The sequence below is a fragment of the Panthera tigris genome, chromosome B3 (assembly GCF_018350195.1).
Source record: "Panthera tigris isolate Pti1 chromosome B3, P.tigris_Pti1_mat1.1, whole genome shotgun sequence".
NCBI lineage: Eukaryota > Metazoa > Chordata > Mammalia > Carnivora > Felidae > Panthera > Panthera tigris.
The window spans coordinates 46,423,035-46,440,645 of NC_056665.1; the positions used below are offsets into that span (position 1 = coordinate 46,423,035).

Sequence of the window (17,611 nt, forward strand, 5' to 3'; positions counted from 1 at the left end):
CCTCAGTTTATGCTGTATCTTCATCATAAGGTTGATGAGTAAAGAGGAGACAACGTCTGCTCTCATTTCTATGTTCTCCTTTCTTGTCAAGTAATGGAAACATGTTGCAATGGGCTTTGTCACTAAAGAAAAAAACAAACCAAACCCATTCTGGAAAGTAGAAAACAAAAATACTTCCTCTTTGAAAGTCAATGAATGTAGCAAGTTTTCTGAGTCAAAATTCAAACTCAGGGATCAAAAACAGAGTTCTGTTTGGCAGAATTGTTTGGCTTTAGGAATCTGTAGCCTTTAGATCAATGACCCAGAACAGACTTTTCTCCCCAGGTCTTTTGGAACTCTGAAATTTTCCAGGCCAGTCTGGCCCTTCATGTTCACTGTTGGTAAGGGGAACTCTATAGGAAAGTCCTCCTTCAGCTGATCCTGACTCAGGCTGTAAGGACTAGAAGAGAATCAGCTTCATTTGGAGAAAGCATGGGATTTCCTAGTTAGTCATTCATGGTCACACATCTCATGTGGGGGAAAGGGAGCAGAGAGACATTCTTTTTTTTTTTTTTTAATATTTTTAATGTTTATTCATTTATTTTTGAGAGAGAGAGAGAGAGAGAGAGTGAGCGAGGGGGGTGGGGAGGACAGAGAGAAAGGGAGACAGAGAATCCTAAGCAGGCTCTGCACTGTCAATGCAGAGCCTAATGTGGGGCTCAAATCCACAAAACTGTGAGATCATGACCTGAGCAGAAACCAAGAGTCAGACACTTAACAGACTGAGCCACCTAGATGCCCTGCAGAGTGCCACTTTTTTGGAGAGAGTGCTCTTCAACAGGGTATGCACATTCATCAGTCTTCCTTTTCTAGTTTTCCACTTTACAACAATCATTTCTTGTTGGTGATATACCCGAGCAACCTCCCAGAAACAAATGTAAGACTGCTGTGGAAGAACAACCCCACAGTGCAGGCCGTACAGAATTCCCACAGAGAAAAGCAAACCCTCCTGTAAGAGTTTACACTACAAATTTAGAAAACACTAAAGGAAGTTTTCTTTTGTGAATGAGAGTGCATAAAATAAACAGGATTATTAGTTCCCCCAAAACTTGAGATGAACAGAACAATCATAAAATACCATCGGTACATTAGGCTTTAGTGAGTTAGAGAGAGAAAAGAAATAAACACATGAGAAGAGAAAAGAAAAGCAATTTTTGAAAAGAACCAAATAGAACTTCTAGAAATGAAAACATATTAATGAAACTAAAGACTTAATGAATGTATTAAAAGATTAGATACAACAGAGAGGAATTCGTGCATTGGAAAATAGATTTGAGACAACTACATAAAATTCATCATGGAGAGATTAAGAGATACAAATATGAGAGAAGGGTAGAGACATAAATAAAAAAAGTAAGAAGGTCAGCCATATATGCACATTTAATAGGAATTCTATAAGGAGAAAACAGAGACACTGGGGAGAGGCAAGGCGATTAAACTAAGAATTTTCTAGAACTGTATAAATTGTGAATCTTTAAATGCTAATAAACAATGAATCCTGAGTGTTATGTATAAGATAAAATAAGCCCTAGTCATATTGTAGTGAAATTTCAAGGGAAAAAAAAGAGAAAGTCTTTTTGTTGTTGTTGTTGCTTTTATAATTTTTAAAATTTCAGTATAGTTGAAACACAATGTTACATTAGTTTTAGGTGTACAACATAGTGATTCAACTTCTCTATATGTTATATTCTGCTCCTTTCCAATGCAGTTACCCTCTGTCACCAAACAACACTATTACAATACCATTGACTAGATTCCCTATGCTATGACTTTTATTCCTGGAAGCCTGTATCTCCCACTCCCCTTCACCCATTTTGCCCATTCCTCTATTCTTCTCCCCTCTGGTGACCATCATTTTGTTCTCTGTATTTATAGGCCTGATTCTGCATTTTGTTTATTTATCCATTCATTATGTTTTTTTAGATGCCACATCTGAGTGAAATCACATGGTATGTGTCTTTCTCAGTCTGGCTTAAATACCCCCTCTATCTAGGCCTGTCTATGTTGTTGCAAACGGCAAGATCTCCTCCTTTTTTATGGCTGTATAATATTTGTGTGTGTGTGCGTGTGTGTGTGCCACATAAAAAGAGAAACTCTTAATAGAAACTAGGGAAATTCAGATTAAGACAAGAATTAGATGAACACTAGACTTGTCAACAGCAATAAGAGACATTGGAAGGACACCTGCGAATTGCCAAGCAAAACCAGTTGTCAACCTCAAATTCATCAGCCAATCATTGAAACTTGAGAGTGAAATAAAGAAAAACTCAGGCAAACAAAGACAGAGAAAGTTTATTCCTCACACACCCTTTCTGGAAAATTTCCTAAGGAAAGGTTTTTTTACTGCACAAAGAAGGAAAATGCACCTAAAAGTAATGCATATATGTATAAGTAATTAGCAAATAAAGTGATAAGTGGTAGTAAATTTAAATAAGTAATCATCATTAAAAATACCAATAATAAAAATATTGGAGGTAGAATTTAAATATCAGACAATAATGACATGTAAGATAGAGTGGTTGATTACAATCAGGATTTTAAAAAGTTTTTGAGTTGTTCAGGAGGAAAGAAGTTGATTCACTTTAAATTTTGTTAACTCTAGAATACATTTTCTAAAGATGAAAGGGTAAATACTTAAAAATAGAACAAGCACAGGAGAAAGGGGAGAAATAAAGAAACCTGTTCAACTCGATGGAAAAATGTAAGAAAGGTCACTTAAAAAGGGGGGCGGGCACCTGGGTGGTTCAGTCAGTTAAGGGTCAGACTCTTGATTTCTGCTCAGGTCATGATCTCACAGTTCGTTCATGAGATTGAGCCTCTGCTTGGTATTCTCTCTCTCCCTCTCTGTGCCTCTCCCTGTTCATGCTCTCTCTCTTCTCTTTCTCTCAAAAGAAACTTTAAAAAAAAAAAGATCAAAGCAGAAATTACTGAGTGAAAAAAAAACACATTAAAAATTAGAGAGAATCATCACAAGTACAGTAGAGATATTAAAAGCCATATGGAAATACTATGAAAAATTATTTCACAATTATTGCTTTCACTGTATTGATTTTGAAAATATTAGCAATTTTGAAAAACTATGTTTCAAAACACAAATGAAGTACAATATAGAAAAAATATAAATTGCTAAAATGTAATTAAGAATAGAAAATCTGGGGGCTCCTGGGTGGCGCGGTTGGTTTGGCTGAGTGTCTGACTTCGGCTCAGGTCATGAACTCAAGTTCTGTCGGTTCAAGCCCTGCATCAGGCCACATGTTGACGGCTCAGAGCCTGGAGACTGCTTCGTATCCTGTGTCTCCCTCTCTCTCTGCCTCTCCCCAACTTGTGCTCTCTCTCTCAAAATAATAAATAAACATTAAAGAAATTTAAAAAAAAAGAATGGAAAATCTAACTTAGACAATTAGACATAAGTTTTAGAGAAATCTTCTTGTACACTTCTCTCTCTCTCGCTCTTTTTTTAGTGCATATGCTAAGTAATCTTCAAGGAGTAGGTAATCCTTACTTTATACAAAGTGTTGTAGTACGGTGGGTTTGTGTATCCATTCCCCTCGTGAACCGTTATGTGGTTTGCAACACAGAAAATATAAATATAAATATAAAATATAAAATATAGAAAATATAAAAAGAGGGAAAGAACTACTTTTCATGGTGCTAATGTAATCTTGGTGATTAAATTAGACAAAGGACAACATAAAAAGAAATTATAGTCCAAATCCTTAATAAAACATTGCAAATGAAATGCCACATGATTAGGTGGAAATTCATCTCAGAAATGTAAGGATGGTTTAATGCTAAAAACATTGTCAATGTAATTTTCTTCATCAACAGATAAAAGAGTAACCCCTATGCTTATCTCAATAAATATAGAAGAGATACTTTTTTAAAAATTCAATAAACATCCCTAATGAAAGCTTTAGTAAATGAGGGGCAGATAGGAATTCTCTTACTCAAATCAACAATGCCTACCCAAAGCCTATAGGAACTATCACACTTAATGGTAAAACATGAGAAGTAGATTCTTTAAAGTTGGGGATAAAATAACAATGCTACAATGATAGCTTCTAATAACCTTGTACTAGGAAGGTTTTAACCATGATAATAAGAAGAAATTAAATATTAAGGTCTAGAAAGAAAGAAAATAAAAGTTCTCATATTCTCAGGGAAAAAAAAATTGTTTGTACCAGCACAATCCAATAGAACATTTCACATTAAGAAGGGCACTTGTTGTGGGAGCACTGGGTGTTATATGTAAGTGATGAATTACTGGGTTCTAATCCTGAAACCAATATTGCGCTATAGGTTAACTAATTTGAATTTAAATAAAAACTTGGAAGAAAAAAAAGAAAGTAATTATAACAAAAATATATGGCATTGGTGCTGGTTTGGACAGAGAAATCACTAGAACTAAGATAAGTTTTGACATACAACCACCTTCATATATGAACTGATATATGATCTATCTAACGGGTATATGATATCATCACAATCAGTAGAAGCAGAACAGACTGGTCAAATACATTACTGAAACAATTGGCTATTTTACCAGATAAAGGGCACCTACTCTGCACCATACACCAGAATAAATTCTAATGACTTAACTATGAAAAGTAAGACATTAAGCTGTAAGAAAACACAAAATATCAAAATCCTATTATAATCAATAAGAAAAAGTTAAAAAATGCAGAGGATATGAGCAGGCAATTTAAAGAATAGGAAAGCTAAAGCTTCAGTAAACCTGAAAAAGATGGTGGATTGCCCTAGAAATTCATTAAAATTACTAGTGAAATTCTATTTCTTTTTTTTAAGTTTATTTATTTATTTTGAGAGAGAGAGAGAGAGAGAATGCACGAGGGAAAGGCACAGAGAGAGGGAGAGAGAAAATCCCAAGCAGGCTCAGCACTGTCGCATGTCAGCTCAAAGACTAACGCGGGGCTCAGTCTCACAAACCATGAGATCATGACCTGAGACGAAATCAAAGGTCAGACACTTAACCAACTGACCCACCCAGGCACCATGGTTTCTTGTATGTCGAATGGGCAAAAATCTAAAAGTTGGATAATATCAAGGGTCAGTGAGTACATGGAAAACGGGGACTCCTATGTTACTGATGGTACTTAAATTTAAAACCACTTTAAAGAGCAATTTTACAATATGCATGAAGTTGAAGATGCACATGCCTAGGGCCACCAAACCTACTTCTAAGTATGTACTCAGAAGAACTCTGGGACACACATACAGGACACGTACAAAGACGTTCACTGCAGCAGTGTTGGTAACGTGTTGCAAACCACATAACAGTTCACGAGGGGAATGGATACACAAACCCACCGTACTACAAAAGTAAAATGAATTGCCTACACCTACATGTCCCCAAATAGATAAATCTCAGAAAGTGTATTTGGGAGGAAATTTTCAAATCGTAGAAGGCATACAAACTATGAAGCCATATATGTACATTTTGAAAACATATAAAACATATATTGTTTCAGGCAACAGCAGTGGAAGTTCAAAAGCATACATGAGAACGGTAATTTCAGCATGGAGAAGAAAAACCAGAGATTTGATTCTAATCCCAGCTCCACCACATATTTGCCTGTGGGCAAGTTACTCGATCATACTAAGCCTTCATTTCCTTATCTGTAAAATAAGAAAAATTCCCTTACCTCATGAGATTTTTCCAGAACTAATGATTGTCTGGGTATAGTGTATGTTCAACAAATGTTTACCCCTTTCCTGGTCTTTTGTCCTCATCTCATCACCATGCTGGAAGGCAGAGAACCTTCTGCATCAGCCTTCTCACAGCTGCTAAAGGTACAGGGCAAGGGCCCACATAGAACCCTACATGCTTAGTTCTTCCACACTTTCATATTTAGAACCTGGGACTTTCTTAAAGTGACAGAACACCCAGTACAAAAGTACAGACCCATGAGAGGCTGAGAACTAAACGTAAATCGAAAGTAAATAATAAGAATCAGGTGGAATTGACTGTGGTGGAAAAAGCATTTGACAGAATCCTGTGAGTGTGTGGGTCTCTGTTTCTTCATCTGAAGGACACAGAGGCATGGCATTTGGGGCCAGAATCAGCCAGGCACTGCTGACAGCAGAGGCTTCTGCCCAATCATATGTTGGCAGACTGACAGCTCTAGCTCAGTGGGACCCTCATCATTGGCAGCCAGGCCTGGAGGGGGACAGGTCTTTGCAAAGTCATAAGCCAGACCAAGCAGAGAGGAAACAGAGAAAGGGCAGGTGACTGTTGAGCAAGAAAGTGTGAGAGAAGAGTTATGGTGTCCCTTTATTCCCCCTTGCCTATTGGTCCCTTGCTCTGAGCCACAAGGTGTCCTCAAGGAGAATCCAGAAAATAGAAGCTCTAGGGGAAACACAGTGCAATGCATGGTCAATGTGTTCATCAAGGACATGAAGATATGACTGAACCACCTCAGAACCCTAGTGTTACAAGAGCTTTGAGTGTGTTTGTAGATACTGAAGTGGTCCATAAACTCTATGCTAATAGAGCTTCTGTAAAATTTCTCTGCCAGGATCATGTCTGCTCTATATAACCATCTTTTGGTACCTTTACTATCTAATGTATTTTAGGCTATAAAATTAGTAAAGTTCTCTTGAGCTTTCCCATGAAAGGAGTTAATTCTCATCAAACAATGGTACATTAGTAATAACTAAAGCCAAGATATCAAGCCCAGCTCTCACATTCATGGGCTGGGTGACCTTGGGTGAACCTCTTAATTATGTTATACCTATTTCTCCCACCGGGCAAAATGGAGTTGATATCTTTCTCTCTCTGTATCTCTTTCTTTCTCCCTCTCCCTCTCTCTTTCTCTCCCTTCCCCCCAGGAAAGATATAAATATAACAATAAACAAGAATCTATATGAGATGTGCAACAACATGGATGGATCTAGAGAGTATAATGCTAAGTAAACAAACACCACATGATTTCACTCATATGTGGAATTTAATAAACAAAACAAGCAAAGACAAAAAGAGACAAACTCTCTAGAGCACAAACTGGTAACCAGAGGGAAGGTAGGTGGGGGCTGGATGAAATAGGTAAAGGGGATTAAAAGTACACTTATCATGATGAGCACTGAGTAATATATAGACTAGTTGAATTTCTACATTGTACACCTGAAATATAACACTGTATATTAACCAAAATGAAATTGAAAAAAATAATCTACCTGAGAAGGCACTCTATGCCTCTTGGAGGGAAAACGCAGTGGAAACCAAGAGAAGTTTATGCTTAAGACAGTGTGGGCTCCACACTGACTCAAAGGACATATGATTGCATCAATCTGTGTGTCAGCTTCCCCATCAATAGGAAGGGCCAGCAACATCTATCTCATCCGGTTCTCAGAGCTGTCCTACTAGTACCTGGAAATTCTAAATATGTAGCAGGTCCAAATGTCCTGAATTATGCCCTGCAAAGCACTTATTTTAAGAACTGGCTTGTTTTAAGAATTTTCCTATTTTACTCTAAATGCTAATCATATATTCTTTTGTTTCAAAAGCTCTCCAGTATGAAATAGACCCACTCTAAGATCTGAGCACACTTTGTAATAATAATTTTAAAGACCTAGAATTTCTATAGTTAGCATATCTGGTATCTCTCCAAGAACAGAATGGCAAACTCAGTGACTTTGGCAAGGTGGGAAGTTTGGTCATGAAGTCACGGAGGAAGGCAGAAGCAGATATGGAAATCACTGTGGGGTTTGACATTTGTCATGTGCCATCCATCTCACTTCCTCCCTCCCTCCTGCACTGCCCACTCCCTTATGCCCTCCACATCCTGTGTCCCAGGTCTCTGCTCATTCTATTTCACCTTCAGGGCACAGATCGAGGCTATTACTTTTAGCAGAAGTATTTACATTTTTTCAATCTTGGAGATGCCAAAAGGTAGATCTCTAATGTGCAAGCTTGACAGAGTGAGACAAGAATTTAGAGTCTTTCCCAATACACAAGGAGATGATCACCCACTCATAAATTCTGCCCTGGAAGGATGCCCTTCCACTACAAGAGGAAATATAGCTGCTTGCCAGGCTGTTCACCTCAGCATCTTCAATAGGATGAACTCTGTATCAAAGAATCCGGAAACATTTGAAGACAGGAAAGGGTGCATGGAGTGGTGAGGAGTAAACATAGCTGCTACAAGAAACGACTAGAGATTCTGGGAATTTCAGCCACCAAAAGACATTTTAATTGAACACACATTTATGGGGTCCCATTTACGTATGTGCAGAGTTCTGTGGCAGATGTTGGGGAAAGGAGGCTGCAAGATGTCCAGAAGGAGACAAAGAAGCTGTTTTCAAGTACTACAAAGACTCTGAAGTAGAAGAGGGGAAGGGGCGAGCATGGGGAAAGGGAGCCAGCATTTTATGAGCGGTTCCTATCTCAGGAGCTTTACATGTAGTGGGTATTTAATGTGCAGTTTGAAATCCCCAGGCCCTGAGCCATGTGCAGAAGGCTAAGGATTCCCCTGCTCTCTCCCTTCCCCTTGTTGAGCAGTGACCATTGTTGAGCAGTGTTTTCTGCTTCAGAAAGCTTTGGGAGTACAACTCATGGTCTGGCCTCATCAGGTGTCCACCAGTTAAACTCACGTGACTGCAAGCAAATGAGAGAGCTAACTCATGGCTCCAGTCTATGGAGACGTTCAAGTGGAGAGAGGCTGATTTACTATCTATCAAGGACATTGTGGAAGGAACTCCAGCAATGGGTGGGAAGTGTAGGCTCTAGAATTAGAAAGAATGGCAGTTCAGTGCTTTCCTGGTTTCGGCCAGTGACTTCATCTCTTTGAGTCCTCATTTCTTCAATTGTTTATGAGTAATAATAAAACCTTCCCAATGCAGCTATTGTAGGATTAAACAAATGTATGTAAAGAAGCTAACATATGGTAGGTACTTAATACATACTCCCTCCCTACGTTTGCAGCTCAAGGCTTTGAAACCCTTCTATGTATTAGGGAAGATCCACTGTGACCCCTCTCCCTGGCACTAGCAAAGGTGAAAAGGTATACCTATCCCTTTCTAATTTGGGTCTATAAGCCCAAATTAGAGCTAATTCTTTGGCTTATAACCTAGTTATTGTTGTTTTTAGTTATAGTTTACAAAGAATTTTTCATGGACCTTAATGCTACCAGTGGGCCTTATTAGTCATTTGCACCATGGTATAAATGAGTTTAAGATACTTCTTCTAAGGGCAGGTTTTTGAGAGTAAGGAGGAAAATGGCACCAGACTCTCAGGGTCTGGGGGAAAAGCCAAATTTGAAGGACTGATGAGTCCTGCATATCCTCTGCCATCTTTTTTTTTTTTTTTTTAAATGTTCCCTTTTGCCCATACCTTGTCAACAATCAAAGCTTTCTACTATACAAAGCAACATATTATGCACATTTTCTAATAAAGCAGAAATAATTATTTTGGCTAAGAGTTGAGCAAAGCCACATAATTGGTTAGAAAAAATATTGTGTTGTGCGAAAACTTCTGGCATATATACCCCCAAGCCTTAATAAAAATATTATAATCACAATTATGGATTCCACAAGAGTTTGCTTTAAAAAATTAATGTACAGTGGAGATGGAAATGAATCATTTAGGAAATTATTGGCTTTGGCCAGAAGACACAAAGTTTTATTTTTCAATATACAGTATGAAGATATGTGTTTAGCTCCCACCGTGAATGGTAGGGGAAGACATGCTACTAATTGTATGAGTAAATGGCTGACGGTAACTTTCACTTACTCAACTCGGAGGGAATGAGATTAAGAAACAGCTTCTTGTTAAGAAAGGAGGGTTTAAATTAAAAAAAAAAAAAAGGAGGGTTTTTAACTTTTTCAGTTGCAAAATGGTTGTTTAGTTCACTTCCTCCTCCGTGTTTTCTGCAGACGACTATAGAGTGTAACTGAATTTGCTTTACTTCTCAGTACCACAGGTCACCATAGAGCTGCATCGAGTCTGTAGTGACATCCACTCTCTTCTTTGGGACCAAATTTCAAGTAACATGAACAGTTTTTGTCTCGCTGAGGGTGATTTTCCAGTAAGCACAGAGTAAGATCAGAAGAATCATGGGCTTGGGGCACCTGAGTGGCTTAGTCCCTTAAAGTGTCTGACTTCGGATCAGGTCATGTTCTCACAGCTCGTGAGTTTGAGCCCCGCATCAGGCTCTGTGCTGACAGCTCAGAGCCTGGAGCTACTTAAGATTCTGTGTCTCCCTCTCTCTCTGCCCCACCCCTGCTCACACTCTGTCTCTCTCTCCTTCAAAAATAAATAAACATTAAAAAAAAAATTTTTTTTTAAAGAAGAATCATGGGCTTTTATTTTCTCTCTTTTTCTCCAACCACCCACCCTCCCATCCACATTCTTAACACAAGTGAGGACAGTCAAGAAAGAGTGCAAATAGCTGTCCATTTGCCTCAAGAATACTTGAGTGAATTCAGTAAAAAGAGGTTCTCAGAGACCAGAATACTTATGACTTTCTCTCAATTTACACTAGTTCAATTTTTTGAGTTCACACTTGTTTCTTGATCTTGGCTTATTCTCCTAAATTATGTATTTATACAAAGCAAAGAACTTTATTCTGAGATATAGCTGACTTATAAACATTATATTAGCTTCAGGGGTACAATATAATAATTCAATATTTACATATGTTATGAAATGATAACCACAATAAGTCTGGTTAACATTTATCACAACATAGTTATAAATTTTTTTCTCCTGATAACAAACTTTATCTATGCTCTTAGCAACTTTCAAATATGCAATACAGTATTATTAACTGTAGTCACCATGCTGTACATCAGCAAGAACTTGTAAGTTTATGGACAAATCTCTATAACTTTAAGAAAAATGAAATTATTAATACTGAAGTAGGGAATCTTTGAGTGGATTTTTAAAAATAAATTTTTTTTAACATTTATTTATTTTTGAGAAAGAGAGAGAAAGAGAGAGAGCATTAGCAGGGCAAAGAGAGAGGGAGACACAAAATACAAAGCAGGCTCCAGGCTCTGAGATGTCAGCACAGAGTCCAACACGGGGCTCGAACTCACGAGCCATGAAATCATGACCTGAGCCGAAGTCAGATGCTTAACCAACCGAGCCACCCAAGAGCCCCTTGAGAGGATTTTTTTTAAAGCAAGTTAAAGTCAGTGGTTGTTGCATATGAGAATAATTGAAAATTTAATTTTCTGGCTCCAGCTGAAAATTCAGGATCCAAAGAATGCTATAGCATGCAATAGGGTGGAAGCTTAGAGCCCATGCCACTTACATAAACTGTCCAGTCTTTCCTTAATAGCTGTGCAGTTCTCTGGACAAAATCCTTGAGTGGTTCTTAGAATCAATCCTTCTGTTTATACACACACACACACACACACACACACACACACACACACACACAAGGTTCTTATAACTGTTGTATTGAAGATCTTTAGATATCAGTTTCAGGTAAAAAGAGGGGGAAAATGAGGTAAAACCAAAGATGGATGATTGTAGAATGCATATTTCTATCTAGTGCAATTTCTAACTTGTTAAAAGTCAAATGATATGACAACACAATCTTTGCCGAGCACTTGTAATACTGAGCTGTTTCTTGCCACTCATATTTATTGACTGCCAGTTCTTACTTCAAGTGACTGAGTCACCTCAATATTTGTGGGAAATAAACAAGGTATAAATCAATTAATCAATGAGACAAATTACTAATGACTGATTTTAATCAAAGCCAGCTCAGAATCTCAGTAAATTGCTGAAGTGAAGAAAGTAGTTCACTCCCCCTCTCCTGTCCCCATCAACTCTTGTGAATAAATGAAATGTGTAAATGGAAACCCAACCTTGTGGCACGTACAGAGCCAAACAGCCCGGAAGGAACATCCTATTTCCTGGAAGAGATGAATCTAGCGACAAACTTAAAGAAAAGAAAACAAAACTATTCATTACCAGCTGGGTAGAAAGGAAGGCATAATTGGGTCAGGTTTCAGGAAACACTTACGATCATTATAAAGGTGCCCAAGAACTCAGAGATTGTTTCTTTAGCTAAGGTGCTCTTCAAGACCAGTCTTTGCTTGAAGCTCTTCCCCTTTCGTCCTTTCCCAGGCTGCATCTTGGGTCTTCTCCAAGGACCACTCTCCACCAATACCTGCTTCTTCTGGTCCCTACTTCACTCGCACATGAAAATGGGAGTTTTGACAACTGCTCACAGATTCCTGGAGATGTCTGGTGAGCTTCTCTGACTGTACAAACACTGTGCCAATTAGAACCCGTGACTTAATCCTCTTCTGGTGAAATTGTCATCTCCTGTTCACAGTTGTTTATTTGAATTAGCAGGTTAGAACCTGAAATCCCCCAAACGATCCTTTTTGTGCCTGATAGATTAATCATTACCTTTATTCTCAAGGTATTTTTTTCTCTGTTGGTTTTTGTTTTGTTTTGTTTTGTTTTGTTTTTTTCTTCAAGAGATGAGAAAACAGATGTTGTGCTGGTTGTGTTGCCAAACCACAGCGATGGGCTCCCGTCCAGAAGATTTGCATGTTACACAATTGCAGTCTTCTGTTTTCTTTTTTTTTTTCCCCTGTTCAGAAGTGGGTGGTTGGGGTGTAGTTTGGGATTGTCAAATCAGGTACAGATACATCCAGTGTAAACATTCTCTTCTGAAGGAACTTTTCATGCACGTTGGAGAATATAAAGCAAATACAGATGTATTGTTCTGCAAGATTAATCCCTCTTGTTTTCTTCCAATGTAATTCCAGTGATTTAATGACACCTTCCTCAGGGTGGTAAGAACAACTTCATCCATTCTAGAGATGGAGAAACTAACATACAGAGAGACCATTGCAAGTCTTTAGGACAGGATGGATCTCCTCCTTGGTTACTGTGGCTGGGTTTCATCTACTGAGGATAGACTGGGATCCAAGAATTAAAATGATGGAGAAAGCAACTTGTTGACTTTCTTCTGAAGGAGGATTCTGGTTTGAAAATCTAGTTACTCCCTTTTGTTTACCATGAAATATTTAAGCAAAATTCATAGAAAATAAACAATAGCAGCTTGAAACTGTTGGAGGTCACTGAGCCAGAAAGAGATCAGTCTGAGTATATGCCACGCCAGTTAAACAAGAAAGGAGTTAAATACATCTAAATAATCCTTCTAGGTTATGCTATTTAAGTTTGATGAATTATCATCCTTGTAGGCAACAAATTGTTTAGGACTAGCTTCCTGTCATGTCAAATATTTAAGCCTTGTTTTTTAAAGCTAGTTTGTCTGAAGAGATAGAATGGATCAGTTGTTTTTGAATATCATGGCACTCCCATGGAATTAGTACCCACGCTTTGTGCTGCCTCCCAACCCTCCCACAGAGAAGCCAGCTCTGTTTCAGGTCTTTCCCTACCTTTGCAGGAGGCCTACAGTCATTTCCAACTGAGGAGGCAGGCAGGTGAGATCTGGAGAAAACAGCTATTGAGAGTCAAAGGACAGAAGGAGATACCTAATCTGTAGGTGAGGTAGAGTTTAGACCTAAAGAAATTATAACTTACCTGAGGGCACATCATTGCAGAGCCAGGACAAGAATGTAGCATTTTGGCTTTAATTCTTGGTTAAGTTATCATGGATACCATTGTCCAGAAGGATTACTTGTGACCACACTATTCCAAAGTCCCAGTAGATGAACCAGAGAAACAGGACTTTATTGCTGTGACTACAACTAATATGATACAAGGGTGTTCTTTGGTCTGTTTATTCACTCATCTAAGAAATATTTATAGGGGCGCCTGGGTGGCGCAGTCGGTTAAGCGTCCGACTTCAGCCAGGTCACGATCTCGCGGTCCGTGAGTTCGAGCCCCGCGTCAGGCTCTGGCCTGATGGCTCGGAGCCTGGAGCCTGTTTCCGATTCTGTGTCTCCCTCTCTCTCTGCCCCTCCCCCGTTCATGCTCTGTCTCTCTCTGTCCCAAAAAAAAAAAAAAAAAAAAAAAGAAATATTTATAGCATACTCATTATGTGCCAAGCACTGCATTTAGCAAAGCACACATAGTTCTTGTCCTTTACAGAGCTTAGAGTCTAATGAGGAAGACAGGCATAGTGAAACAATCATACACACAGAAATATGAAATCATAATTGAGGTGTATGCTATAAAGATATAAGACATACTTCTATGAGTGAATAAAAGAGGGGGATTTCACCTCAATGGAGGTATCTCTGATGGCTTCTCTAAGGAAATCATGTCCGAGCTGAGATCAGAAGGAAGTGTAGGGCTTCACTACCTGAAGTGGGGGAAGTGCATGTGCAATGGCCTTGGGCAGTGGGGGTGGGAACAGTATGATGTTCTGGCCAACCTACTAGCTGGCTCCCAGGGACAATGAAGGAACATGGTGCAAAAAGAACCTGAAGCCATAGGTGGGAGTCAGACCATACATCCTGAGCCCTATAAATCATATTCAGGGCAAAGCAATGATAAGCCATGAAGGTGGTTTAAGTGAGAACACAACACCACCAAATTTGAGTTTAAAAAAAAATCAACTTGGGGGCTCCTGGGTGGCTCATTTGGTTGAGCGTCTGACTTCAGCTCAGGTCATGATCTCACAGTTTGTGAGTTTGAGTGTCAGGCTCTGTGCTGACAGCTCAGAGCCTGGAGCCTGCTTTGGATTCTGTGTCTCCCTCTCTCTCTGCCCCTCCTCTGCTCATGCATGCGTGCTCTCTCTGTCTCTCAAGAATAAACATTTAAAAAAAAATCAACCAGGTTATGTGGTGGAAAGGGGATTTGAGGGTGCCTGAAGTGGTCATATGTAGACCCACTGGGGGATATTACAGAATTTCAGCACTGGGTGGTGGCTTTGACAGGGAGAGACATGGAAGGATTCAAGAGTTCTTTGTATATTAAAATTGGAAGAACTTGGTGATTTGGATATGGAAGGTGAGGAGAGGGATGCAGCAAAGTTGATCATTGGGTCCCTGGCTTGCTGGAGAAAGAGTTGCTAAGTAATGGGAGAGGAAACACTAGAAAAAGACGAGGATTGCCATGGAAGATCATGACTTCTGCTTGTGCCAATTAAGCCTTAGGGGCTCTCTAGTGCTTTGGAGAGAGGATGGTAAGTGGGAAATAGTTTGGTTCAGAGGAAAGGTCTGTGTGTTCATAGATGTGATCATTGAAGCCAAGAATAAGGTGAGGTTGCCTAGGGGGAGAATTTGAAGAAAGCAGAGGCTGAGTTTGTGGTGCTCAACACTTCATGCTCAGGGAGAGGAGAATGGAATCTTTGTTATGTCTTTTATTCTCCTTTCAGAAAAGCCACACTTTCACTTTCATCACCAAGAACTACTAACTTCACAGTGAACGTAACTCACATTCCCGTTTGCAGCCTCACACCAAAGTTCCTATTAGAAATATGTGGCTGCTTAGTTTTCATTCATTCATTCACTCACTCATTTGGTTTTACTGAGTATACCATATGTCAGGCACAGGGGATTCAAAAATTAGGAACACAGATCTCTAGTATAGTCTAAGTGACAAAGACTTCCAAGTGAATACATCATATAGTAAAATAGGAGCATATGCAAAGCATTGAACTAAAATTACAGCTATCACCCCATGGACATCTGAGAGGTCACTATCCATTGCCAACATATTGACTCCTCCTTCTGCCAAGACTTCTAGAATCATAATCCCTGAGATGCATTGCCATGCTGACTCTCCAGGGCTAGCCTCCCCAGCTCTTTTAGATCCTCCTGACTCTGTCACTCCCTGACCCCAACGTTCTCTTCTTCCCTATCTGGTTGTACCCTGAGTAACCATTTTGGTTCCACTGATGGGATTCAACAAGTGTGGTGTTCATAAGGAAAATTATCTCACACTCTCACCTCACTTCCCCAACCTCTTCTACTTGACCAACTTTATCTCCACTTTAGTTGAGAAGCCCTTTGACGGCTATTGTTGGGATGTGTTACCATCTTCCCTTTCAGAACCTTTCACACAAAGACATACCTCTCTGACTAAAACTTCCAGTTCTCACATTTCACCCACTGTCTTTCACAAATGTGTGGAACATCCTCCTCATAGACTCAGTCCCTCAGCTCCTTCTTCTCCACCCATTCTTAACCTCATGATCATCCAGGTTAACAATGCCCTTACCAGTATCTCAGGTTCCACTGGCACATTGACTTTCTTCCACATCCACATTACCAAAGCCCAACTCTGAGTATAACCTAGCCACCTGTTTTTCTCAAGTACTCCCTTCCCAGGCTACTGAATGAAGCTGGAGATCATCATATTAATGTATTGATTGACCCTATTTAAGATCATTGTGATCTATCATCAGCGGTGGGTACATAATCTTAGTTGCCCTTTTATTTCAAAGGTTCCAGATTTTAGTGTGCATTAGGATCACCCACCTTCAGAGAGTATGCTTTGGTAGATCTGGGATGGAGTTCAGGAATCTCATAAACATATAGCTGATGATTCAGACACCTTGCCTCATTTCAGGCAGCAGCAGTACACTTTCTATGCCCCTCCAGATAGCTGTCCCAAACCTCCTGCTCAGCTGATAAACTTTTCTCCCAACCCATTGAGGGGGAAAAATGGGCTTAATAGCTATCATACCTTTTGTGCCTCTCCTCCTCAAAAAATTGTCCTACTTTTATTTGTGTTGTCCTCTTTTCCTTTCCTTCTTTCTACCGTTAGCCCGAGGTTGCTATGCTATTCTAGCCCCTCTAGGATGGCAGTTGATTAATAATCTCCTCACACTCCCTATCTCTTTTCCCCAGTAGTTTCTTTCCCAGGGCCTACAAACAACTTTCGGTCTTACCTATTCTGAAAAACATCCCTTCCCAGTTGTTCCGCCTCAAATTCTTTTTTTAGTTAGTTGGAGCCACTACAGAAAGACTGAAATTAGGGTGCTGGTATGGTCGGGTTTGGGTGAGGACACATGTTCAGGTTTGTAGACAGCCACCTTCTTGCTGTATCCACGCATGGCAGAGAGACCTCCTACCTCTTTATCCCTTTTTTAGGGCACCAATCCCATGATAGGAACTCCACTCCCAGGACTTCATTCAAAATCAACTTCCTCCTGAAGGCCCCACCTCTGAATACTACCACATTGAGGACTAGGGCTTTAACATATGAATTTGTGGGGTGGGGGCAGGGGAGACGTAAACAAGCAGTTCACAGCAACCATTTCATTGGTTTTCTCCACATTCTTTCTTTTCTATCTGGGGGAAGAAATAACCAGTTCCCCTCAAGCATAAAATCATGTTACATTGAAAAAATAAAACTAATTCAGAAGTACTTAAATTAAAACATACAAATGTCTCATAATCCCAGCCCTCAGAGATTACCACTATGGTTATATTCAACCGCAGGTTAAACTATATCTCTCTAGAATTTTTTTTTCAGTAGACATATATAAATTTTTTTTCCCTAATACTAGGTTTGTAGGGCTTTTTTCCACTTACAATATTTTGCTCATCTTTCTATGCCAATGTATAACTCATCTTTTTAATGACTACATAATATTTTGATAGACAGATGTTTCCAATTTTCCCCCATTAAATGAACATACCTATGTAAATACTTATGTACCTCTTAGTA

The 17,611-nt window shown here is 39.3% G+C and overlaps 1 protein-coding gene across 3 annotated transcripts in view; it reads right to left on the bottom strand.

The window, feature by feature from the left end:
- AQP9 (aquaporin 9) overlaps window positions 1–12,525 on the bottom strand; it is a 115,655-nt gene extending 103,130 nt beyond the window's left edge. The window contains exon 1 of one of the 3 annotated variants that reach the window (XM_042988764.1): window positions 12,033–12,523. In XM_042988764.1, coding sequence (XP_042844698.1) covers window positions 12,033–12,143 — 111 coding nt within the window. In that variant the 5' untranslated portion in view covers window positions 12,144–12,523. Of the gene's footprint in view, window positions 1–12,032 lie in introns of all 3 variants that reach the window. The other 2 variants (XM_042988763.1, XM_007084459.3) reach the window with 2 other exon arrangements.
- Window positions 12,526–17,611: the final 5,086 nt, after the last annotated feature.